Source organism: Camelina sativa, chromosome 9 (genome assembly GCF_030686135.1).
Source record: "Camelina sativa cultivar CO46 ecotype springtype chromosome 9, ASM3068613v1".
Taxonomy (NCBI): Eukaryota; Viridiplantae; Streptophyta; class Magnoliopsida; order Brassicales; family Brassicaceae; genus Camelina; species Camelina sativa.
Genome location: NC_141888.1, coordinates 43,162,153 through 43,186,613, shown reverse-complemented (window position 1 = coordinate 43,186,613; position 24,461 = coordinate 43,162,153). Strand labels below are relative to the sequence as shown.

Below are 24,461 nucleotides of genomic sequence, written 5' to 3'. Positions count from 1 at the left end.
ACTTTTTACATCGTCTCCGAGAGAGAGAAGACGGCGGTGTGCTGCTGAAACCTCCTCCTCTCTCAAGCTAATCTTCCCACCGCCACGACTCCGATCACTCTCAATTCGCTCTGGTACTGTTACTATCTTAGAATTATATCTAAATGGCTTTTGAATTCCTTTTTATCCCACCCAATTTGCTTAAACCCTTAAAAAAATCACTAAACCCTTTTGCTTTTGGCATTTTCTTATTCGCGAATTTTGTAATTTTTTTGTTAGTTTCTGCAACAACTGGGAGAGAGATCTTGCCAATGAAGGAAAGAGTAAAAGTGAGAATCGAGAAACAAGTGAAAGAAAGGAGTAGTGATACTCGCGCTTCACTGCCGAAATCAGCTATGAACTCGGCGGATCAAAGAATCAAACCGGAGAGGTAAATTTATCTCGCAAGGGTTTTAGGTTTTTGCCTCAATTTCAGAAAATTATACTGTATGTTTGAGTAGTTGAATTAGTGAATGCAGGAGCAGGAAGATAGTGTCTTTCGCCTCGAATTTGATGATTCTGGCGAATAAAGCGTTGGAGGAAGATGAGTCTTTGCCGGCGAGAATTAAGGAAGACACATGTAAATAAATAAATAAAAAAGAGCAAATTTTTTGATTTATGGGTTTTACTTAAAAATTGCAATATTTATTATAAAGCTTTTGATTCCATTTTTTGGCAGATGAAGAAGAAGCTGTCTCTAAGGGAAAGCGAGAGCTGATGATGCAACCAAGAGCAACTCTTAGAGCAGCCAAGGCTCTTAAAGAAGCTAGATTGAACAGAGGTCTTGAATTGTACAAAATTTATAAGAGGAATAAAAGAGCCAACGAGTCTGGTCGTCTTGGTGGTGGTTGCACTAGGTTTCGTAGGAACAACTTGTCTGGTACTCTTCAGCAGCTGTCTTTTGAAGATTTAGTGGTTCTGGCTAACGCAGCAGAGGAGTATATGCCTGCTGCTACAGTTGAGCAAGATACATGTAAGATAGCAAACAGAGTTTTATTTGTGGTTTATCATATAGATATGCAATTGTAATATGTTTTGGTCTACTACAGTAAAAGACATTTGAGCTGATGGAATTGCAGGTAAGCAGAGCGAATCTGGCGAGCTGCTGAGAATCCGAGAGTTGATGCAACCAAAGGGTGAAGCAGCACCAGTGAAGGTTGTTGAAGACGTTAAATCAAACAGAGATTCTTCTGATGGTTTTCGGATAGACAGATTGTTTGAGAAGAAGTATGTCCGAAGGATAAGAGTCAAGAACAAGGAGCAGTTGAAATCTACATCAGTTGGAGTGGTTGCAGGAACTTCTAATCTTGTCAACAATAAGTTGTGTGGACGCAAACCATCAAGGTTAACTATTGTGGATGCATTAGAGAGAGGAGAAGGGTTGGTGTACAACAACGGTGAAACTCTGTCAAAATCTGAACTAGTCTGTTGTACCGGGATGAAAAACAAGACAAGGAGCAGAGATGAGACAGAAGCAACCGGAGCTGCAGTTTCGAAAAAGCAGTTTGATTGTCTTGATTCAGCATGGGAACAGGGATATCCCAAGAGAAAACGCAGCCAACTAATAATAAGAAAGGAACGGAAGAAGACCTTGAGAGAAAGCAGAGAAGGAAAGAAACAAGCTTGTGACGCAATCGACAATTCTGGACAAGAAGCTGAGACAGAGGACGTTTCTGATGCATTTAACTCTTCTAGTTGCAACTTGGGTAGTAGTTTCATCTTCGATGTTCAATGGAGCAACAAGAGGAAGAGAAATTGCATGAAATTAGTGGAAGCACAGAGCAACCTCGTGATCCTTCTTATTGCTGTTGAAGCAATCACACATCAGTTGCGTCTCTTAGACATTAGCATGTAGCTAGGAAGCTCTAAAACGTAGTCCTCTTGTTTTGTATCTAGTCTTACTACTGTAGAGACTACTTAAGATCTACTAATATATAACCTTTTGATGTAAATCAAATCTGAGCTATATGATTGAAAATTTAACTAGAAATGATACTCCAAAAAGTAAATGAAGTGAGAAAATGCTAATCATAAGAAGTATACAGAATCAAATTGACAGTGTTACGGTAAATAAATTGACAAAAAGTTTACCCCTGGGAATTACTTTACTGATAAGAAAGTCTTAAGATATAACTAACCTCTTGGAAAGATTTCATACTTTTCACCTAATTGTGTTAATTAATAAACGGATATACATTTACATACAACGTAAGAAAAACAAAAATCAGTACCATAGTACATTAGTAGAAATTTTTTTGGAAGCAATAATAGTGTTTTATTTAGAGGCTCTACCTTAATATTAATATCTCCTATATATTATACTTTTAGTATAAAATTTAATGAAAGTATAATCAATAACATGATACACCGACGAGCCGACTCCGCGGGAATCGCTCGGACGTTGTTTTCCTAACAAGCGAGTTGATCTCTGAGCCAACCATATCTGTTGACTCTCCAGACTCGGGAATTGTCGTAAGCGATCCCTTCTTGTCGAAAACTACGTAATATTTGTCCATATCTACGCCGCGGCCGTGACCTGCCTTGAACGTTGCGTTTGACTCTTCTTTCTGTCTGAACATTGACTTGATGAGTTTCCCCAGAGAACGTGAGATCTTCTTGTTCGGTGATTGTTGTTTCTTGGTCAAAGACCACGTCGTCGTTTCTGAAGGTGGAGGAGGAGGAGTACTATGAGAGAGGTGTGGCATGGACATGGATCTAGCTGAGGAGGAGATGGCTGAATCGAGTTGGCGATTGAACGAGTTGAGCTCGAATGAGTCGTAGAGTGTGCTTTCGCAGTCCCATACCTTCTTATTCTTCATCATCTTATTATCAACATCCGTAATCTCTTCTGTGTTATGTTTCGGATTCATCAGTACCATCTTGTTCTTGACGTGATTAATTTCCATCTTTTTAGTGTTGTTTTCTGATCTTTGTATCGAGTTTTTGTCTGTAAAAAATAAAAATATGTACTCATCAACTTACATGAGAGAAAAATAGTGATGCACTAATTCATAAAAAGAGCGTTCATGAAAAAAAATTGATATAAATAGAAAATTCCATTTCCCATATTTTTTAAAAGGTCATGGACATAATAATTTGGACATAATAACTTATAACCTTACTTCATGTAAAAGAAAATAGCAATGATCAAAACCTGATAACTCACAATTTCCCATCTTAATTTTCATCATCATATATGATGATGATGATGGTGATGATGATGATGCGGAGATCTTAGGAGATTGATCATCTCTTGTCGTCTTCTTAGCTTGTCTTAAACCCTTTTTGATATGTCCTTTAATAATCATATCATCTTTCTTTGTAATCTTCTCACCCTCCGTTTTTGTTGCCATCTTCGGTGACTCTAAGGTTCTTCGTTTGACTTCCATCTTATTGTTTCTTTCTATGAACCTTTCTTTTTTTCTTTCGGTAGTGATTATAAATATAGGATCTGATGGTTATACGTATAGAGGTAGGAGTGTTCGGTGAAGAATAAAACGCGTAGCCAATATCTTTTTTTGTTTTTGTGTGTGTGTGAAACTTCATTGTAATGAGCATCACGGTCTCTTCATATATCAAATATTGCAATTAATACACTATCTCTTTTTCTCCATTGTATATATATATATATATATATACACACAACCTAGAAATACTAACAGATCTATTTTAATATCGATGTGGCTATGTTCAAAACCAACTATAATATATGACAATTTTCTACGGTATATATCACTGTTTCTATTTTTGTTTTGTTTGGGTAAATCACTTGTCCATTTTTATAAACAGAAGCCACATCTAGAGTAAGTTTAACACATTACTTCTCATTCTACAATATATATATCACTATCCGGATAGATCATAGATGCATGATTAGGTTCTCATGTCTGGAGCGAAGCATGACTCGTCCAATCACCAATTGCTTTATGGTAAACTGCCCTTTCTTACGTAATATTGATATGCGTTAGTTACGTTGGATTTAGCTAGAAGACGAGTTTTGGGATTTAAATCTTAACAATTTGAAATCCTCGTATAACATCATGATAGGTTGGTATCTATCTAATCAACTATATTTATCACACAAAATGTGTCATTTATAGAAATCATTATGAAGAATATATATTATATTTAGGATCATTGTTTTCAAAATAAAAGCCATCATATATATATACCTACGGCAAAATAAAAATAAAATGAACTATATATAAGCGTTTATCATGGAACGTAAATGAGTAAGGTTTTTAACTTGTTGACTATTATTATTCTTACCCCATCACGCAAGCCTTAACCATTTAATACAAGAACATTTAATTTAATAAAGTGTCATGGAATATTTATTTAGGTTTTTTTAATAGAAAATAAAACTTAGAAAGTACCTATATAGCATAATAGTTGATCTTTTCTTTAATTTTCACAAGTCGAGGAAGTGGAGCTGTCGATCGTATCGGTAGCTAGCTTCTCTAAAATACAAGAGTCGGTTTTAGGATTGCGATAGCGAACGATCCACTGTCTACCATGTCGCAATAAATATAACAACCTTTCGTCCTTTCCAGACCCCGAATTTTATGATGTACACATATACATAAATATAGATTCAGCCTCGTGGTCCTCACTCGTCCCTTAGTTTTAGTAACGTGTCTGTACTCTGCAAGGAGAAGAATACAAAACTTAATCAACAATCTTAATTAGGCCTAGGGCTAGTCTTAATCGTGTCAATTAATTAATATCACTATTACGACTAATACTATATCTTATGTAGAAACGCGTTTGTTTTATATCCAAACCATGCAAATCAAATGCATACATCAACCCCCCATAATTAGAAATAAATAAATATGAAACATGAGAAGATCAAGCTAACCACGTCTATATCTATTTCAGTAAATTATTTATATACATGGAACGTGTTATTCTAGTTTTACAATCTTGCTTTTTCTACTTCAAAGATTTTTAATATATGAAACTTTCGTTAGAATTTGATATTCTACTATTTTACTTACCATTCAATATCTTGTGATGATACGCTACCTTTTTCTTGTTTTGTTTTGTTTTTTCTTTTCATTTAGTTAAATTTCAGAACCACTCTCTCAAATTTACCATATTGACGAGCGGGTGCATTCATATTGACGCGCGGGTGGAACCGATAAACCATTAAATGTGCTTGTTACTAATTTTTAAAACATGTTATGTTTTGTTAATTATAAGACATGACATATTTCTTAACTAAAGAGTTTATTTAATTACTTCTACTCAGCTCTTTAACTGTTGGGGTTTACAAATGTTTACTAGATCCTCTAATGTAGAACTTCTTTCCACAACATTTCTACAAGTGCAAAATGTTTCCGAATCAGGTATAAAAAAACACTTACCTCGATGAAACCGTCATTCGTGTATCTATAAATAGTGATTTTTTCCCAATATTAATTAGAAGAAGTGCATGTGACACCTTGGCGAAAACTCGACAAATCTTCTTTAGATCATTGGTGACTCGCAAAGTAGTTGTTGTTATTCCCAGGTTGAAAGACCAATTTTCTCAGTCTCATGCTTCAATTGTTTCAGCTCTTTACAAGTTCCTTCATACCCTGAAATCTCAAGCACCTTCACTTTACATGGATGTCCATAAAAAATGTTTAGCTTTGATGGGGAAAGACACCGAAAACAAGACCATGAGGACGTTGACATTGCAAGTTAAGTTTAAACTATTGTATTTTTTTTTCCATAAAAAAGGAAAAATATAAAAAAATTGGATGGATTTTTAAGTAATTTATTTGTAAATATACACCATTATTTATCGGTGCATAATTTTGGTATTATGGCCAAATTTTTTCTAAAATCCCATAAAATAAAAATGCTACTCAACTGTTTTTTTTTCTTTTTAACAAGAGAGACATTATAACGACAAATGAGTCTCTCTATACAAACCTCACCACCCATCCAAATCCATCTTTATGGTCTTACAACTACAAAACAATCTTCACACGTCACTTCAACAAAACAATTTCGACTTAGAAAGCACAAAGTAATTATAAAAAAAAACAAACACCAATCAGCAAAAAAAAAAGGTGTTAAGCAAATTTATATTCACATTAGAAAATGATACAAGTTTTACATCATTTTATAAATGATGTAGCAATACATATATTTCAAGAAAAAAAAGTAATTGGATAAACATATGTTATTTTTTGATCTTAAGTTTTATGATTAAAACTATATCTATATATATAATTTGATTTCACTATTCTCTATTTTTTATTTTTTTAGCATGAAAAGTGTTAAGCAAATTTTTTATTTTATTTTTAAAAACTCCAAAATATAAAATTTTAAAATATTTAGTTCTTTTTGTTTTTCAAAAGTAAGACTTGTATTTCAAAAACTTAAAACAAATAAAAAATAAAAAAATAATTAAGTTATATTCTTTAATCGATTAAAACTTAAAATTCAAACAGCTTGTATCTCACATCGCTTGCTTCTATATATATTTACTTCACGTTGATCCAGTGGAGCCATCATAAATATAGTAAATAATTTCTATCAGATAATATTTACAAAAAGGATTGAAAGATATAAATAATTGTATATTACTTTACAGAAAAAATATTTTCATATTATTTATTATAATATTAATTTTAACAACAGTTTTTTAAAATGATATAAATATTTTACATTAGTTTTGATAACTGATACAAATATTTTATATCAATTTAATAAAATGATGTAAGACTTGCAACATTTTTGTAAGTGATGTAAATGAATATCAATTTCACTAATTGAAACAAATTTTCATTCCAATTGATGCAAATTATTTGTATTGACAAAATGTAAATCATTTATTTAAGTGATGCAAGTTATTTCAACATCATTTAAATATGATACAAATATATAAATTAAATGATGTAAAATAATTTTTTTATATAGTGTAATATGAAATGCAAAATGCAAGTAGTAAGTACTAATCTACTACTATAGCTGGTAGATGAGCTGAAAACCACTATTAAAGTGAAGTGTGAGCAACTTTGTTAAAGAGATCTACGTCGTAAAGAACTTTTGGACACCATCATTATAAGACAATATTTTTGGCGGACATTTTAAATAAACAACCATTTTCTTTCATAAACTCAAAATTAACATATCTACTTAAGATTAATTAATACTATTTTCATTCTCAATTTACTTATCCTTATTGCATCTATATCCTTATTGTTCATATTTGGATCATGACTAACAAAGAGAATCATATTTGCACAACCTTAGTAAGAAGGAAACTTGTTCGGTGTTTGTGAACATTTCGTCGGACCAAATTTGTACATCGATGGCTCATATTTCCTATTTTTGGTATGGTTAGCAACCCTCCTGATCCATATAAATTCTCATATAAGCCCATTACTAAAACCCAATAAAGCATTATAATTTGGCCCATTTTTAAAAATAAGCAAGAAAGAAACGGCGTCGTTGTTCGAATCACTCGACACCCGTGGAAAAACCAAGGAACCAAATACGATGAAACCTCTCGAGATCCGACAAATGAGTCTCTCTATACAAACCTCACCACCCATCCAAATCCATCTTTATGGTTTTACAACTACAAAACAATCTTCACACGTCACTCCAGCAAAACAATTTCGACTTAGAAAACACAAACAAATTATAGAAAAACAAACACAAATCAGCAAAACAAAAAGAGTATAATAAACACAGCTAAGCTTTAACTTGCAGTTTTGAGAAGAGAACAACAACTCACTTTAAGCTCGTTGTGGCCGTCTCTGTCCTCTTGCCGCAACCATTTTGGACAAAACTTCCTCAAGATACTCACAACGGTCTCTATGGTGTTCAATCCATACACATAACTGTCTTATCGCTTCTCTCTTCTCTTCTCCTAATCCCAACAATGTCTCCTTCAACTTCTCCTTCTCTCTTTCCTCTTCTCTTACTTGACCTTCAAGCTTCTTCTCCACCTCTTCCTTCTCCTTCTTCATCTCTTCTTTATTCTCCTTCATCTCTACCACACACTTCTTCGCTGTCAAAAGCATCTTCGTCGCATTAACCACTGTTTCCTCATAGCTTTTGTGTTTCTCCTCAAGTTTTTCAGACAGGGATTGGAACCGGTTTAGTATTGTTGAATTCACTTTCTCTGATATCTCTTTGATCATACCTCGATATGTTTCATGTGTCATTGCGATCTTCTCCTCGAGCAATGCTTGTTCCTCTAAATGCTTAGCTTCTATTCTCTTCAACTCTCCTTCTTTCTCCGTTAAAACTTGTTCTGTTACTCTCAGTTTCTGGTTAGACAAACGGAGTTTAACCTCGATGTTACTCATCTTCTCCATCAAGCTCTCTAACTCCTCTCCTTTCATCTCTACGTCATTACGTAGACTCTCTACCGTATCTTCGAGATCAACAATCGCAGATTCCCTCGATGCAACATCTTTACCGGTCTCTTGCATTCTCCTCTCTGTCTCTTCCATCTTTGACATGTACTCTTCCAACATCTCTCGGGCTTGGTTGTAGTCATCTGTTAGCTTCTTGATGGTTGCCTCTCGTTCTTCGAACAAACCGTTGATCTGTTTATGTTCTTGGCTCAGCGTATTGTAGGCAGCTTCTTGCTCTAACAACGCTTTCTGCACATCGTTAATCTGATTCAGTAACGCGGGCTTCTCTTGTTTCTCTCTCTCGAGTTCTGCTTCGGTTTCGTTCTTTTGCGCTTCTAGACGGTTATTTTCTTCTAGTGTATTCTCGTGATCTTTGGCCTTGTTTTCCATCTCATCTTTTAGATTTCTGATTTGATTCACATACTCAGAAACTTCTTGAGACTTCTTCTCAAGCTCTGCTTCCATTCCCTCTCTCTCTTTATTAACATCTTCTAGCTTCTGATTCAGATCAGATTCCGTCTCACCAGCAACTTCCAGTTTCTGATTTAGTTCTTTGTTTTCACTCGCTAACTTCTCAACTTCAAGTCTTAAATTCCCACAAATCTCTTCTGATTCCTTTAACTTGTTCAAAATCTCTTGGTGCTCTGATTCTACGGCTTCTTTTTCTTCATCGGTTGTTGCTAACTTCCTTTTCAGATGAGCAATTTCAAGATTTGCATCTTCGATCTGTTTCTTAACCAACTCTATGTCATTATCAGCACGCCCGTTTGTCTTGCTCTTCTCATCTGAATCCGAGTCAGAGCTCGAAGAAGACGAGCTGTCGTTCTCTCCTTTCCCATGAACTTTTTTCCTGATCTCACCAGTTAAATCATCGTATTGGCGATACAAGGACTCATACTCTTTGTAGAATTCCTTCACCAACTCGGCAACCACTAGTCTTTTGGATTCATCTTCCTCAATATCCCCACTCTCAACAATTCCCAAGATTTTCTTCACTTTCTCATCTATTTCTGTTGATCAAAAGTATTGTCTTCATTTATAAACAACTCCAAAAAGCCAAAAGACCAACGGATTTTGACATAATCTCAATGAATACAAAAAATGTAAAGTGACACAAAGTGAGCAAAGAAACGTACGAGTCTTTGTTCCTTTGAGCAATTCACCATTGTCAGGATGAAGATGAGGCTCAAAGAAAGATTTCAAGGAGTCTCTAATAATACTATGCTTTCTCATTTCTTCTTCAGTCTCTTCAATCAATTAAAAAGGCACTTCAAAAGTTTCTAGATCTGGAACTCCATCAAAGCATCGCGATCTTTTTACACTCTGCACAATTTCACAGACAGGACATGTGAGAAGAAGAAACTCTTAACTTGTTCAAGAATATTAGCAAATATAAAATTGAAAACTATATCAAATGTTTGGTGAAAAAATATCAAACCAAAAATTAGTAAACTAATAGACTTAAGTTGGGGATGACTTTTAAGTTGGATGGTAACAGGAATGGAATAAAGAAGTGGCGATGATTCAATTGGAGCCTGACATGACCAAACAGATAGATACTGACACTACAATAATTTAAAGCTAAGCAAATATTATATGCCATAAAGGTGAGATCCGTTAACTTTTGTTCAGATGGATTCATTCTTTCTCTCTGGTGATAAAAGTAAAAAATGTAAACGAAGTGTGAGGTAAGAAACTAAGAAAGAAACATATCCTAACAAAAAAAAAAATCCAAAGTAGATAGATACTCTCATCCATCCAACAACAATGGTACAATCTCAAACCTATAGAGACCCATACCAATGTGATATACAAACATAAGTATCCAAAAAAATGCTAATCAATTAAAGAAATGGTCCAAAAACTAAATCTGATAATTTGTTATATTAAAAAGAATGAGATGGTCTCTGTGATGAAGAGAAGAAGAATTATAATAGGCTGGAGAATGGCAGTGGAGCCACCTTTAGGGGGGGTAATGGGAACCAGAAAAGCACAGCAAGAGGAATGATATAAAAGAAGACAGGTTTCATAATATGCTTTTGTTTCTTTTTATATGTCTCTATTATATACTACTGACCAATAATAATAATAATAATAATAATAGAGCTCTCCAAATCTTCTTCTTACTTCCATAGAATGTGCAAAGTAAAAAATTAGCAAATTGAAACGAATGAGATGCTTTAACTAGTTTTGAGTATCCCCTTAAACAAGCAGATCCGAGTCGGATTTTGCATGAAAGATTATTATAACCAAAGCCAAAGCCTAACACAAAGATCCAACAATTACAATTTTTTTTTTTGAAAAATCTATAAATCTAGATATGACCGTGAAATATCTAGTTTAGAGAGGATCTTCATGAAATGTCCACTAAATTATGCAAAATCGGGAGCAATCAAACGGGAATTCGATAAAAACAATAGTGAAATCTTCATGAAACGTCCACTAGATTACTAAATCTAGCTTCAACTCATATAGCTAAATCACCAAAACCTCATACATATAGATGAACTAAACCTGATTTAGCTTATGAAATTTACATACAGGAACAAAAAAAAAAAAAAGTAAGTACTAATTAGTAACTAGTGAGTACACTCGGGATCGAAGATTTAGAAAGAAATAGAAACTCAGCTCAAATCATAAAATTGATATCGGAGATTATTATTACCTGGAAGAAGAAGGAGCTCCGGTGGTAGCGAATTAGAAACTAGAGAAGATGAAGAATGAATAAAAATATCCCAAGAAGAAAGAATAGAACCGACGAAAACAAGACGACTTGATAGAGAAAAGTGGTTCAGTTTTAATTGCCACCCAGAAGAAAACTACGTTTCCAACCAATTTCCCAGCATTGCCCCTTCCTTTTTGTTTTTATTACCCTTTTTGCCACTGTCTCCCCCCCCCCACCGCCTCCGCTTCACAGCTGGTGCTATCTGTCATTCTTCAATTTTCTCGTCAAACCGGTCAATTTATTTTTTACGATTTTGACTTTTTTATTCTAATAAAAGACAACAAAAGTTACAAAAATTACTGAACACTGTTAAATAAATTTTTACTGGTCAAAACAAAAACTATCCACATGAATAACATTTTCGTTACTTTACAACAATATAGATGAATCCACGATCTGACATTAGCTTATATTTTGCAAGATGGGTTTCTGAATATTATATAACAAACCACCATTTGTTTTCGTGAAAACATAAAAGTAAATGGCAAAAACGAAGATCAATCAACCTTTTAAGATTGATTTCTTGAGTTGATCGTATCGATCTCTTTGATAATCGACAACGATACACAGTTGTCTTATCGCTTCTCTCTTCTCTTCCCTTAAACTCAACGCTTCTACTTCTCTTCCCTTCGCCTTCAACTCAAGCTCTTTCATTTTCGTTTCAAATTTGCTCAGAACCTTTGTTAGTTTCAGTTTCTCCGTTCCTTCTTCCGCAAGCTTCTTCTCTAGCTTTGATAGCTTCTCCTTCAACAGATTTTCTTGAGCTTCTCCGCATTCTAGCTTTGCGTTTAGACTCTCTACCTCGCTCTTCTTCTCACTCACCCATTGCTTCGCTGACTCGATCTCTTCCCCTAATCTCCCAACTCTTTTCGTCTGTTCCTCTGCTTCTTCTAGCTTCTTCATCGCCATTTCCGATCTCCTGTACCCTTTTTCCAAAGCATCTTTCATATTACTGAAATGGGTTTCGAAAAACATCAGGCTTTCTCTGTTTTCTCTGTTTTGTTGAGCCATTTCTCGTGTTTTTATATACTCGTTCTTGCTCTCTAAGTGTATTTGTTCGGCCACGTGGATCCTCCTGTATAGTATCCTAATATGATCTTCTATCTTCATCCGGAAATCTTCAGCTAATTCTTCCATTTTCTTCTCTAAAGCATTTGGATTCATCTTCGAATCCCGGCTCGAGCCAGATGACCAACGTTTCATTAGCTTCTGATCATCACATAACTTGTCAATAGTGTCTTTTTGTTCTTTGACAAGTCCCTGTTGATCCTTGACTTTCTCCGATAGCCTGCGTCAGAAACATAAGAAACTTAAAAGCCTGAATGAATGAATACTCTGACAAGTCAGATTACTTTGAAAACCAAAATCGTTTCTGTTGTTGTTTACCTGCGAATAATATCATCTTGTTCCTTGACCAATTTCTTCTGATCAGAATTTTGAATGTCCAATATCTTGCTCTCATTTCTAATCTTATCAGCATTCTTCGTCTTTATCTCCATGTTCAATGAATCCAGCTCTGCGATTCTTGTATGCAGCTTCTGGTTTTCTCCTTTAAGATACTCAATCTCTTCATTCAGTCTGTTCCTCTCCTCCTCTGTTTCTTCTTTCAGACTCTTCAGTTGCATCTCCGTCTCTGTAACTTCTTCGAATTTTTTCTCCAACTTCGCTTCAGATTCATCTTTCTGCCTCCGCGATGATTCAAGCTCACGTTTCATACCATTTACCTGATCCACCAGTCCCTTAACTCGCTCTTCATCCTCTACTCTCTTACCTTCATACTTTTTAGCCAATTCCGCGTTTCTTGCACGAAGGAAACCAATTTCTTTTTCCAAATTTCTCAACTGGCTTTTCAACTCTTCGATCCTCGATGTTAAACCTAACTCACTGTTCCCAAACTTGTTCACAAGTGTTGATATCTCATCTCCTTTCTCTCTCAAAACCGATTCCAAACCAGAGATCTGAGATCTAAGCCCTTTGTTCTTCTCTCCTAACTGTTTACTTTCACTAGCTTTCATCGCAATCTCTTTTTCTAAACTTCTTTTCTGATCACACTCAGCTTTAGCGTTACCTAGCTCTCGTTCTAGCTCCTTCACACGTGAAGTCAATTCTCGTTCTCTCTCTTCAGCATCATTCCTCAATGCTTCAAGCTTGCTTTGTAGCTCAGAAATTTCAATTCCTTCCTCTATAACATTCTCTATTTCCTCTGAAGAGTAATACTCCAAGTCTGAACTCGATGAAGCAATACGCGATTTCCCTTTCCTTCTGCCACCACCGCTACTCGGGTCTAAATCTTGTTGAAAATCATCAAAAACAGTATAGAGAGACTGACACTGCTCTTGAAGATCGTTAACAATCCCTAGAAGCTCTCTCTTTGAATCCTTTGGAATCTTGTTTTTGGTTTGGATGAACTTTACAAGTTTTGAAACTTTCTTCTCCACTTCTGCAGAGATAACAAGAGAACTAACAAAACCTTACATAAACAATTTTCAAAGACGAAAACTAGTTGTTTCGGTGATTTAATATCTACGTTGAGCATCAATTCAAACAAATCTTACCTGTTTTTGCTCGCTCCATTCTTACGATCCTCGTTCTTGTCTCTGCATTTGAACCTTAAGATCAATAAAACGTCCTCCTGCAAACACACAAAATAGCGAGCGATCACAAATGTTTAGTATCATCTTACATGTTCAACAACAAACCTCTATCATTATTATACATGTCAGTAATTGTTTTAATTCATACATAGATGGGAGAAATAACTTATGTATCAAGTTTTGTCCAGTGAAATGGGAATGTACCACTTTCTAATTTACCTTTTCCCCAAGAAAGCTTCACAAATAAGAGAATGATCTCACGCAACGATATATGTGGATCAAATCAAAATACAGAGACCAAAATTTTCTGCAGAAGTTATTTTCTCTAGACATCAAATCAGAACAGAAAACTGAATTCTACGATTTACATTGTTTCTTCGAAAGTTACCGCAGTTTCTCAGCGAAAACCACAATTCTTCTTAAAAAAATTGACAGGAAACATGAAAAAAAGGATTGAAAATATTACCTGGTAAAATGAGAGATCGAATTAGTCGTTTCTTTGTCTTCCTGGGAAAGATGAAACCAAACAATGATTTCAATCTAATTCTGATTTTTAAATTAGAAAGACAGAGCAATATTAGAAGTTAGAGTAATATTTAGAAGTTGTGATTAGAAGAAAAAGGATAAATATAAATTTAAGAGATGGTTTGCTTTTTGTCTCCCTAACCACAACTTTATGTTTTAAGATAGATCCGATCAGACCGGAGTATCCTAAAATTATGTCATACACTTATCTGGTCTTAACCTAATCGAACCAGGAATGGTAATTCAAAGGGCAACTGCTAACCTTATCTCATACGCCACAAAGTCTCCGCTTCTTCTTAATCATCAGCAAGAAGAACCCTATCAAGCCATTAACTGTTTTTTCTTCACAGTTAAAACCAACTAATGCCTGGCAATTTCCCTCCAGAGCTTTCTGATATTCCATCTCTAAGCCTTTCTACTTCATCCCATCTCCCATATCTTGCATACACATTAGAAAGCATCACTTTGTATACACTTCTTCTCTCTTCCCCATTCTCCAATATCTTCTCTGCTACAACTTCAGCCAACTGCGTGTTCTCATGAACTTCACAACATGACAATAGTGCTCCCAAAATTCCTGAATCAATTGGTTTCCGTAATGACATTACAAACTCAAATGCTTCTTCTAGCTTTCCAGCCATTCCCATCAACTTTACCACGTAAACATAATGCTCTGTTTGTGGTTCAACACCAAACTCACTCTTCATCCTCTCGAAGATCTCTTGACCTTCGTTTAAAAGTCCCGAATGGCAACAAGTAGAAAGCAGAGCAGCGAAAGTGACCTCATCAGGTTTCAATCCCATCTCAAGCATCTCGGTGAACTTCTCAAACGCAGAGGAAGCAAATCCGTGCAAGCCAAAACCCAAAATAACAGAATTGAAGGAAACAATGTTTTTCTCTGGAATCCCTGCAAAAAGATTCATCGCCGAATCCAAAACCCCACATTTTGAGTACATGTCTATAAGAGCAGAGCAAACCTTGATATCAAATTCTAGTCCTAGTCGAATAACATAGCCGTGCACTTCTTTGCCATAGACTGAATCAGATAACTCAGCACAAGACCCTAATACAATCGCCACAAGAACACAATCTGGCTTCTTACCACTCATTCTCAGCTCATTAAACAGATACAAAGCCTCCTTGTGATTCCCACATCTCGAATAACCAGTTATCAAAGAAGAACACGCTACTAAATCAGGCCCAGAGATGCTATCATACACACTAAAAGCAGAAGCTATGCACCTGCATCTCGAGTACATGTTCATTAAAGCACAACCAACATAAGAATGAGTATCTAGATTGATTTTCAAACAAAATCCATGAACAGACCAAGCAATGAGTAGCAAACTAGGATCAATCAAACAAGTCGTTAGGGCTACAATTGTATAACAATCCGGTACATGTCCTCGATGTTGCATTAAGTTAAACAAATTGACTCCTTTATCCCAAAATCCAGAGCATCCATATCCAGAAATCATAGCATTCCATAAAGCAACATCAGGATCTGGTATCGAAAGGAACAACTTACTTGCTTCAAAAGTAAGGCCAGCTTTTGAATAAGCTTTAACAATTGCACTACCACAAATTTGATCAAATCCAAGACCAGATACGATCGCAATCCCATGAATACACCTCAGTCCCTCGGTATCGAAACTCTCTGAACAGCCACGAGCTAAGCACGCATAGGTGAAGTTGTCTGGTCTAGTATCAGAACTCAGCATCTGAGAGAAGAGTGAAAAAGCAGTACTAAATTGATGAGCTTTAGCAAAAGCTCGAATAACAGAGTTCCAAAGGAAAACGCTTCGCTCAGGAAATACGTCGAACAGTTTGCGGGCAGAGACAAGATCATCGTTTAACGCATAGAATCGTACAAGCTGCGTCGCGAAAAACGGGTCACGAGCGAGTTTGGACGTAGTAACAAAGCTATGCAGTTTCTGGGTACTCAATTTCGTTTGAAATTTCCTCGAGAACTCGTAGATAATCAAACGTAATTGCGTCTGCGAGGCCATTAGAGGTGCAATCACAAACGCAAAATCCAGTCTTTAATCGAGCAAAGCCTCAAACACAGGAATAAGACTTTAAGGGTAAAAATAAAGCTCTTGTTTTTTTCAGATAAAAAAGTGCAGACTTTGCAGAAGCTACAGAGAAGTATCTAAAGAAAGCAAAATTTACAAATACAAAAAAAAAAAAAAAAAAAAAAATGGTATTTAAGAGGATACACAAAAAAGGGTTATGTTATGGAACTAACACTGTGTCTCAGTTTTAAGATTCTTGCAAAAAAAACAAGATGTGTGTGTTTAAAAAGCTATGTTAGCTCAGAGTCAGAAGCAGGACCAGTGAGTTGTCTACGTCTTCCATGGATCAAAGGACTCATAGGACTCAAAGGCAATCTAGTATCCTTCCTTGCTTTGCTGCTGCTTCTTCCAAATGGACTTAGCGGTGATGATGCTTTTGTTGCTGATCTTGGTTTTATAGGAGATGATCCTGAAGTTCGTAAACCTGCAATCGAAAGATCTTATTATTAAATCTATTTGGTTTGATCTCATTCATCAGAGAGCTTTACAATGAAAATACAATTTTTATCTGACCTGAGATTGAGTTTCTTCTGAGTTTGACGGCGTCACTGCTCTTCTTTAAAGCTGAGGTCTTTTTGATTGGAGCTTCAGAGTAAACTGATCTTGTATCAGAGTATTCAGATATTGCATCTAAGCACAATGACTTTGTATACGTTGGCATTGTTGGTGGATCTTCAACCACTGAAACACTTTCTGAAACAGATTCACCTGTTTCTGAACTCTCTTCTTTGTTGAAGTTTGGACTCATCTTCTCTTTCTCTGTGATCCTGTATGAGTAAAGCTGGAACGGTATTTGTGTCACGGATCCCGCGTGGGAACCTGACTCCATTGAGAACTTTTTCAAGAATCTTGCTTCCAAGTCCCAGCAATCAACAAGTGGATTTTGGATTTGGAGGTGACCATGATCAGGATTCACAACTAGGAACTTCTTGATGTACCGGAGGATCCGGCAAATCGAAGAGAAAGTTGGACGCTGATTCGGTTGTGAGTGCCAGAAACGTTTAATCAGACTGACAAGGTACTTTGGCGAAGGGAAAGGGAAGAGAGGTCTCTCTCCCGTTCTTATGTTCTTAGCCATATGATCCCCTTGAAGATGACTATCTTCAAATGGAACTTTACCGGTTATAAGCTCGAAACACACCATTGCAAAGCTATAGACATCAGCTTTATGTGTAAACTTCGATCTCGGAGCCGTACCTTTGAGATCTTGTTCCATCTCTGAGAGAACCTCTGGTGCATACCAGATTATAGGATCAGGTGTGGTTGGTCTAGAAGAAGCACGAGAGAAAGACTGATTCTTAACTGACGTCAAACCGAAACCTGATATCTTCGCATGGAAATAGCCTTCAGTGTGACTTCTCTCTTTCAAAAGAATGTTCATGGGATTCAAATCTCCATGGAAGATCTCATTTGAATGAAGATACTCCATCCCTCTAGCGATTTGAAGCATTATATCGATCACAACAGGAACAGAGAAGAGATATCTTCTTCTAGGTCCACAATTCTCCTTCATGTAGCTTTTCAAATCTTTGTGCATTAACTCCATAACCAAAGAACATTCTTTCCTTTCTTCATCATAGAATCCACAAAGGTACTGAAGTATATTCGAGTGACAAAGCGATAACAGAGAAGAAATCTCTGCATTTAACGGCTCAAGATCCCCAAAAAAATGTCTCAATACAAAACTGTCCCCTAACCATTGAATCTCCTTGTACTGACCACCTAATCTCCGCCTCACTTGGTAATCCTTAGAGCCAACGAGTATCGAACTCGGGAAAAGCTTACCGTTAAACTGTTCCAACCCGGTTAGTTTCTTCAACAAAAAATCAGCTAAACGCCTCTCAGTCTTGCCAACCTCAAGGCTTTCCGACTTCCTCTTCTCTTGCAATGCTTCCACCAGATTCCACCTATCTTCTCTCCAAGAATGCTCAAAACGGCTGCAAAGATCCCTCGGAACCAAATACTGTTTCCCAAACCTCCACTGAAAAAGCTTTGGATCATTCCACTCTTTATCATACTTTCTTAAAAACACAACTCTCCTCCTCTCCATCTCAGCAGGGTCAAGACCAGAGATCTCACCAGCAATCTCTATAGCTTCGATCACAGCCGGAAAGTAAGATAACAAGTTGTGTATATGAAACTCAAGACAATCTTTGTTCTGATGAAAGTTGATAACTTTGCCCCACCAATCTTTATTGGACATACAGTTACGAACGTACATTTCGCCTTCTTTAAAGACTCGATAGAGCTCTCTCAAAGGCGGTTCAAGGGCTCTCCATTTAGTATGCTTCTCTTCAAGCTTCAAGTTGTGTCTGATCTCTTCAGCAACGGTGTTGAAACCCAAACTGAAAATATCTAACAACAAACAGCATTGTCTTTGGTTGATTAAGATATCGTCTTGTAATACCATAAGAGCGTTTAAGCTTCCTAGAACCTCTCCGATTTGCCTGAATTGCTCCATCACATCACAGGGGGGCTTGTCAAAGTTTTCAAATCTTCTCTATAAAGAAGTTTGATCTGGTAAAAAAAAAAAAAAATCAAGCTTTTTTTGAGAAAATCAATTCCGATTCCCTTAAAAGTTTAAATATTTACAGATATGATTCCATGGTGGAGGAAGAAAAAAACCTGAAATGAAGATCCTTTGTTTTGGTTCTCAAGGATCGATGAATTGTTGTCGTTGAATATGTGAAATCATATGGTTGAGTAATGGAATCAAACCAAAACATCAACAATCTTCTCCAACCCTGACCACCAAATCTCAAAATTAGGGTTCAATTCGAGGAGAAAAATTAAGAAATCAACCGCTAAAAAGGTCGAAACTTTTAACTCGATCTTTACCTGTAGAAAATGAAAACTTCTCTTTTGGGTTTGCTTCTAAATTTTTACCCAAAGTTTTTTTCTTCGCTGTCGTCTCTCTGTAACGATTTTGCAGAGAGAAAAGCTGAATAATATTTTTTTTTCGTTGTTCAAACTTCAAAAGTGTTTTTTCGTCAGCTTTTTTTTTTTTTTTTGCTTGTCCGCATTACGTGGGAGGCGGAGCCCATTTATGAAGTGTTCCCGCGAGTTTCGTCTTAATTATTTTTATTAACTAATAATGTGATGTAATTAAAGAGAATCCCTTTGATTAATTTCTCAAAAACGGTGTGTTTCGGTTTTATACTTTTCGCTTCTAAACGTCGTCGTTTGTGGTTTAATTTTACTTGATTCAACTTTTATATCCATTTGACCATTTTCTTTCCCAAGTCTTATCAACAACAAAAAAAAAAACAACTACAGTAATTAATAAAAAGGCTGATTAGTCTGTATTTGAAGTCTTTTCATGCATGTTTGACTTTCCAACCAGAATTTTGAATGTTTAACTAAAAAAAAGAGAAAAGAAAAGAGTAAACAGTGAGGCAGATAATGTTTGTTTGTGAGAAAATTTGACTATCTTAATTTGGAAAAAAAAATTGTAAGAATCAAAGTTAAAGATAAATCTTCATTTGTATACATTCCATATATACACAGGTTTGAGGCAGTTACGTTGGCAGATATATATATGACGAGACAAAACAAAACAAGTTATGACTATTGAATTTGAAATCACTAGTTCGTATAGAAGTCATTAATATTTATCTTTTTTATGCTTCCGTCTCTCACATTGTTTGCACTGCACATATCTCACAGCTCACTTAAAGCCGTGGATGATCATATATAACTTATGGTCATACAACTGTTCCATTAATTCTTAGAATAGCATTGGATGGAATTCATGTTCAATATCCTTTAGAATCGCAATCTTCGTTTCGCCTGCAGAATTAGAGAGATACGTGTTACTAGTATGGCCAACAAATGTCTTCAGTTATTTATAGTTGATGGTTTTTCATAAAGCAAAAATATCTAATAAATAATGATCTTTTAATGGAATGAAACATTTAACAATATAAGAAAGTATACCTAGATTGTCTCCCTTATCCGACCAAAAAAAAGAAAAAAACGTATACCTAGATTTTTAAATTACATCAAAATTTAAAGGTACTATTATACTAACTACTAAGGGTACTAACTACTAAGAGAAAGATAAACATATCCTACTATATTGATTGGGAAGTACATATGTAAAAATAACCTCATAAAATGTAAAAAAATTACATTACCATCCTATTGGTATTAAGACAAATGTTTAATTTTAAAAATATAATTTTAATATTAGAATAATAAAATCTTTTAAATAATTAATAATTTCTAAAAAAAATATTTTCTCTTTCCAATTAATTATGGACGAAAATTATTAATTAATTTAAAAATTTGTAAACCAATCAGAACTTTTAAAAGTAAGATTTTGTATCTAAGAATCCAAAATATTATTATAATAATTATATTTGAAAGATTTTATTAAGATTTTAAATTATGAATCTCCTATCATCTTTCTTATTCTTTTATTTCATTTACAAATTGTTTTGAATTATCGTATAATATATATGATAAATAAATATGTAGATCTTTTTCAATAACTATATGAAATTGGAAGGAGTAAAATATTTTGAGTAGTAGTTAATATATTACAAGAAAAAAATTCCAAAGATTGGTTGACAAAAAAAAATGTTATCTAGCAATTAAAATAATGTAAATTTGGTTAAAAGTTAAAAGTCAAAAAGAGAAACTTTGGGCTCAAGGTTACTACAGTCAGTGAATGATTTGTTGATCTTTGGTTAAGTTGTTTGTTTTGGGACTAGAGAAGAAAAAGGCAATATTGGTACTATCCTTTAACAGAAAAGGCCCATAAATTAAACACTATATAACGCTCTTCTCTACCGATCCTGATTTTAATATTTCTCATTGAGTGGATCGATCGTGGTCAGCTTTTTTCTTTTTTTTTGTTGGACAGGATCATGAGTTCTCCGGTGATGAATCAAGACATGACCCAAGAGGTTCTTTCTTATCTTCCGGCTTCAGATTTGGGAAAATTCAGGCTCCTGAATAAAGAATGCAACAAGAGAAGCTACGAGTCATGGTTTCTCGATCTCAATCTCCACAGAACCAATTCTGTTTCCGGATACTTCCTACAATCACGATACTACGAACAAGGATACAAACTTCGAACCAGTTTTATCCATGAGAAGAGTGATTTACAAAACAACGGAGTCTCCATCGATTTCCTGCCACCGGGAAACAACTTCGAGATCAAAGCTTGTGATGCAAGTCATGGGATATTGCTCTGTGTTAATGACAGAGGAGTAGTACCGGAGTACATAGTCTGCAAACCAACCACAAAACAGTATCAGATCATACCTAACCCAAATGGGCGGAGTTGTGATAGGTCATTGGGGATAGCTGTAATTGGGTTGGACCCTTTCCGGTATAAAATAATTAGGCTTTCGAAGACGTCCGGTATGAATCGGAATCTAAGAACTTTAGCGTGCGAAGTTTTCGATTCCGGTTCGTTTGCGTGGAAGAGATTTAAAAACTTGCGTCTACCAAGAACAGACGGTTTAATTCTTTCAAACCCGGTACAAGCTTCTGGATTCTTGCATTGGAGATCGCGGAACGACAATGTGATCCGGTTCTGTCTCAAAACCGAGGCTTGGTCTTTCTTGCATACTCCCAACTTTGGTGTTTTCCCAAAACTGGTCATATACGAAGGGAAGCTAGGTGTTATTCGTGAGTGGACAGGCAAAGATCAAGAAGATGTTCGCGGGTTATGGGTTTTAAAGAGCAGTTTTGGAAAGTCGTGGATAAAAGTGAGTGATATTAAAAGCATTGGGGTGAGCGATAACATTCTCTGGACTCCGAGCAACGACGTTGTAACGCTTTGTAGCTGGGATCGTGTTTGCTTCTACAACATAAACACAAAGAGATTGAATATAGTTCATACCAACACGGAATTTGCTTATTACGTTTGTTTCCCGTTTTGTTCTGATTACGAGAGGGTTGATCTGGACCAACGTGAAGAAGACACTGGCTGACAAATGCAAACTAGTCTAAAGACTCAAGACTCAATTAGCACAACTTGGGGCATAAATAATCTTCCTTTTTGTTGTCAACAAATAATCAAAATTTAATTTTGTAAGCGGTTTGTGTTTCTTAAAAAGTTTGTGTGTAACACCAAACAAGTCTTTCAAGAAAAACTTTCAATAAAAAAAAAATGTTCGATATATATGACTTTCATGTTTTTCTAATGTAATTTATTCCTATACCATATTTTATAGGGTACGTATATATATAATGGTTACATTGTGGATATGAGCGTTTTCAATTGCTAGGAATTAAACAAGCTAGGAGGATTGTTCCATAAAAATGTTTGACTTGATTTAGTGTTAAAAAAGTGGAACACTGCAGAAAATTACTTTTTCAATAAGGGAAAAGTTATAATAGAGTATATACATTGGCATGTGATTATGTTAAAAACTTATGTGATCAGTACGCAAAGCATGAAACTTATTCCTTTTATCACTTTATTTCAAAAGAAAAAATAATATCTCATGTAAAACAAATTGTTTGGTTTTATAAGCCTCGAAGTTATTTAAATAATTTTTGGAAAATTATTTATTTATTTAATTAAAATGTTTTATGAACATGCTTTCATTCAAAGGATGTTGAAGCAACAAACTAGCAGCATTTTTAGAGGCATCATCAAATCAAATGATACAAATCTTGTATAAGGTTATAAGAATATACAACAAACTAGAACGTTTTAACTGCTGATTTACAATTTCATTTAAACTAGTGAAAGGGATCTGATAAAGTAAGTGAAAATATTAAGAAATAATATATGCGCCAATGGCATACAATTTGTGAGATATATTTAATCATGATCTAAATAGCGGATTTAAGACAACTAAAGTAAAAAATAAATTTTAGTAAATAAAAAAAATATCACATCCTAATTTATATCTCACAATAATTCAGATGAATCGACGCGTCACATCCTAATTTTATATTTCACAACAATCCAAATGAATCGGCACTTCTATTTATACTTAACATATATATTAAAAAAACTCATCAAACTCAGCAAACATATTTCTAGATCTAAAAGCGACAATATGAATCGTAGGTAATGAATCAAGATGTGATCATCAAAGATTTCCTTTGACACATAATTTGGTGTAGGTACGTAATTCAGTTGTAATCTCTTTTATTTTGAAAGTATGGGAGCAGCTTATATAAGATCGTGTGTGCCTTGAAGATGCAGATGAGTGACTATTATGTACCTAGATTGGTCTCACCTGATACAAGAGCAACCTTCTACTAGTATAGAGGCAATATAGAAGGTTGCTCTTCCAGCCAACAGAATCCACCCGGAATAAAAATGATACTAACTAACATCTGAGTCCTCTCTAAATTCTTTGACATTATCTGGTGCATGGTGCAGGTATGTAATTGAATGGTAATCAAAAGCGATTGTGTTCCTCTATATAAAATTTTATTTTCATATTTATTCATGACATTCATAGATCTGGAATAGAGTAAGTCATGGAAAGTTATTTTCTGTTAGTGATTTATTTGTTTATGGTATTTTCACTCTATACAACAAGTGTTTGATTTCCATATATATGTCGTTTTTCACTATACTCCCTATGTTTAACATGAAAATAATGTTCTAGTGGTTCTTATTTGTTTCATTTGGGGATGATATATTGGTTGTAGGTTGTAAATACTTTACAACATAATTCCAATGAATGATATATGTACTCCATATTTCTGGAAAATGAAAATTTTTATGGGGAAATTGCATCATCAATATTCACTTCACTTGTACTATTTGAATATTATATATTATATATATAAATCATTTATTTTTCTTTATCTTAATTTCATATATATATATATAGATATATACATACAGATGATATAAACTAAATTAAAAGTTAAAACTATATATGTTTTTGGGATTGTGAATAAACCGTCGGATCTACATTTTCTTGTGTTATCTCATTAGCTTTAGTACTATAATTAATTAATTTAATATATGTATATATACTGATTTTTTGTTAATATAATCTATTCACATTTTATATTAAGAATTTTTTGTAAATATAATCTATTCACATTTTATTTGCATATCACAAATTACCAATTGAAAGCTATATATATTTTCCATCTAAATGAAAATTGAAATTCGGGTTGGGGTCACTGAATCATCACTATTCACTTCACCTGTACTGCTTGAATCATT

General features: G+C 34.8%; 6 protein-coding genes and 1 pseudogene across 8 annotated transcripts; 2 read left to right on the top strand and 5 right to left on the bottom strand.

The window, feature by feature from the left end:
- Window positions 1–6: 6 nt before the first annotated feature.
- Window positions 7–1,970, top strand: LOC104714798 (uncharacterized). Its single transcript, XM_010432262.3, has 5 exons — window positions 7–113; window positions 259–409; window positions 498–598; window positions 698–991; window positions 1,098–1,970. Exons 2-5 carry the CDS (start codon window positions 291–293, stop codon window positions 1,871–1,873), a joined length of 1,290 nt encoding a protein of 429 aa, XP_010430564.1. The 5' UTR covers window positions 7–113; window positions 259–290; the 3' UTR covers window positions 1,874–1,970.
- A 206-nt stretch (window positions 1,971–2,176) lies between these two features.
- Window positions 2,177–3,611, bottom strand: LOC104714796 (uncharacterized). 2 transcript variants are annotated; one of them, XM_010432259.3, is made up of 2 exons: window positions 3,185–3,611; window positions 2,177–2,965 (listed from the first exon to the last, which is right to left on the bottom strand). In XM_010432259.3, the coding sequence occupies exons 1-2, from the start codon at window positions 3,405–3,407 to the stop codon at window positions 2,370–2,372; spliced, it is 819 nt and encodes a 272-aa protein (XP_010430561.1). In that variant the 5' UTR covers window positions 3,408–3,611; the 3' UTR covers window positions 2,177–2,369. The 2 variants fall into 2 exon arrangements, with proteins under 2 accessions (XP_010430561.1, XP_010430560.1); XM_010432258.3 differs by having other exon boundaries at window positions 3,173–3,549.
- Window positions 3,612–7,531: 3,920 nt separating this feature from the next.
- LOC104714795 (uncharacterized) lies at window positions 7,532–11,344 on the bottom strand. Of its 2 annotated transcripts, XM_010432257.3 has the most exons (4): window positions 11,050–11,229; window positions 9,521–9,707; window positions 7,757–9,394; window positions 7,532–7,597 (listed from the first exon to the last, which is right to left on the bottom strand). In XM_010432257.3, exons 2-3 carry the CDS (start codon window positions 9,615–9,617, stop codon window positions 7,758–7,760), a joined length of 1,734 nt encoding a protein of 577 aa, XP_010430559.1. In that variant the 5' UTR covers window positions 9,618–9,707; window positions 11,050–11,229; the 3' UTR covers window positions 7,532–7,597; window position 7,757. The 2 variants fall into 2 exon arrangements, with proteins under 2 accessions (XP_010430559.1, XP_010430558.1); XM_010432256.3 differs by having other exon boundaries at window positions 7,532–9,394; window positions 11,050–11,344.
- Window positions 11,345–11,408: 64 nt separating this feature from the next.
- Window positions 11,409–16,406, bottom strand: LOC104704063 (uncharacterized). The gene is made up of 5 exons (XM_087464854.1): window positions 14,491–16,406; window positions 14,170–14,210; window positions 13,665–13,741; window positions 12,496–13,549; window positions 11,409–12,397 (listed from the first exon to the last, which is right to left on the bottom strand). Exons 3-5 carry the CDS (start codon window positions 13,681–13,683, stop codon window positions 11,611–11,613), a joined length of 1,860 nt encoding a protein of 619 aa, XP_087320980.1. The 5' UTR covers window positions 13,684–13,741; window positions 14,170–14,210; window positions 14,491–16,406; the 3' UTR covers window positions 11,409–11,610.
- LOC104716094 (putative pentatricopeptide repeat-containing protein At1g64310) lies at window positions 14,579–16,237 on the bottom strand. Its single transcript, XM_019229701.2, has one exon. It carries the CDS (start codon window positions 16,235–16,237, stop codon window positions 14,579–14,581), a length of 1,659 nt encoding a protein of 552 aa, XP_019085246.1.
- Window positions 16,306–19,364, bottom strand: LOC104714793 (uncharacterized). The gene is made up of 4 exons (XM_010432253.3): window positions 19,142–19,364; window positions 18,929–19,047; window positions 16,817–18,820; window positions 16,306–16,727 (listed from the first exon to the last, which is right to left on the bottom strand). The coding sequence occupies exons 3-4, from the start codon at window positions 18,762–18,764 to the stop codon at window positions 16,534–16,536; spliced, it is 2,142 nt and encodes a 713-aa protein (XP_010430555.2). The 5' UTR covers window positions 18,765–18,820; window positions 18,929–19,047; window positions 19,142–19,364; the 3' UTR covers window positions 16,306–16,533.
- Window positions 19,365–21,072: 1,708 nt separating this feature from the next.
- On the top strand, window positions 21,073–22,441 carry LOC104714792 (F-box protein At1g30790-like; annotated as a pseudogene).
- Window positions 22,442–24,461: the final 2,020 nt, after the last annotated feature.

Bases quoted from the DNA above. Each gene is read 5' to 3' on its own strand.
- LOC104714798 (XM_010432262.3), top strand. From the start codon at position 291: ATGAAGGAAAGAGTAAAAGTGAGAATCGAGAAACAAGTGAAAGAAAGG. The intron at 410-497 runs GTAAATTTATCT...TAGTGAATGCAG, and splicing joins CAAAGAATCAAACCGGAGAG to GAGCAGGAAGATAGTGTCTT. The intron at 992-1,097 runs GTAAGATAGCAA...ATGGAATTGCAG, and splicing joins TACAGTTGAGCAAGATACAT to GTAAGCAGAGCGAATCTGGC.
- LOC104714796 (XM_010432258.3), bottom strand. From the start codon at position 3,407: ATGGAAGTCAAACGAAGAACCTTAGAGTCACCGAAGATGGCAACAAAA. The intron at 2,966-3,172 runs GTTTTGATCATT...TATTTTTTACAG, and splicing joins GGGAAATTGTGAGTTATCAG to ACAAAAACTCGATACAAAGA.
- LOC104714795 (XM_010432256.3), bottom strand. From the start codon at position 9,617: ATGAGAAAGCATAGTATTATTAGAGACTCCTTGAAATCTTTCTTTGAG. The intron at 9,395-9,520 runs GTACGTTTCTTT...TTTGATCAACAG, and splicing joins GCTCAAAGGAACAAAGACTC to AAATAGATGAGAAAGTGAAG.
- LOC104704063 (XM_087464854.1), bottom strand. The intron at 12,398-12,495 runs GTAAACAACAAC...TTTCTGACGCAG, and splicing joins CAAGATGATATTATTCGCAG to GCTATCGGAGAAAGTCAAGG.
- LOC104716094 (XM_019229701.2), bottom strand. From the start codon at position 16,237: ATGGCCTCGCAGACGCAATTACGTTTGATTATCTACGAGTTCTCGAGG.
- LOC104714793 (XM_010432253.3), bottom strand. From the start codon at position 18,764: ATGGAGCAATTCAGGCAAATCGGAGAGGTTCTAGGAAGCTTAAACGCT. The intron at 16,728-16,816 runs GTCAGATAAAAA...TTTCGATTGCAG, and splicing joins CAGAAGAAACTCAATCTCAG to GTTTACGAACTTCAGGATCA.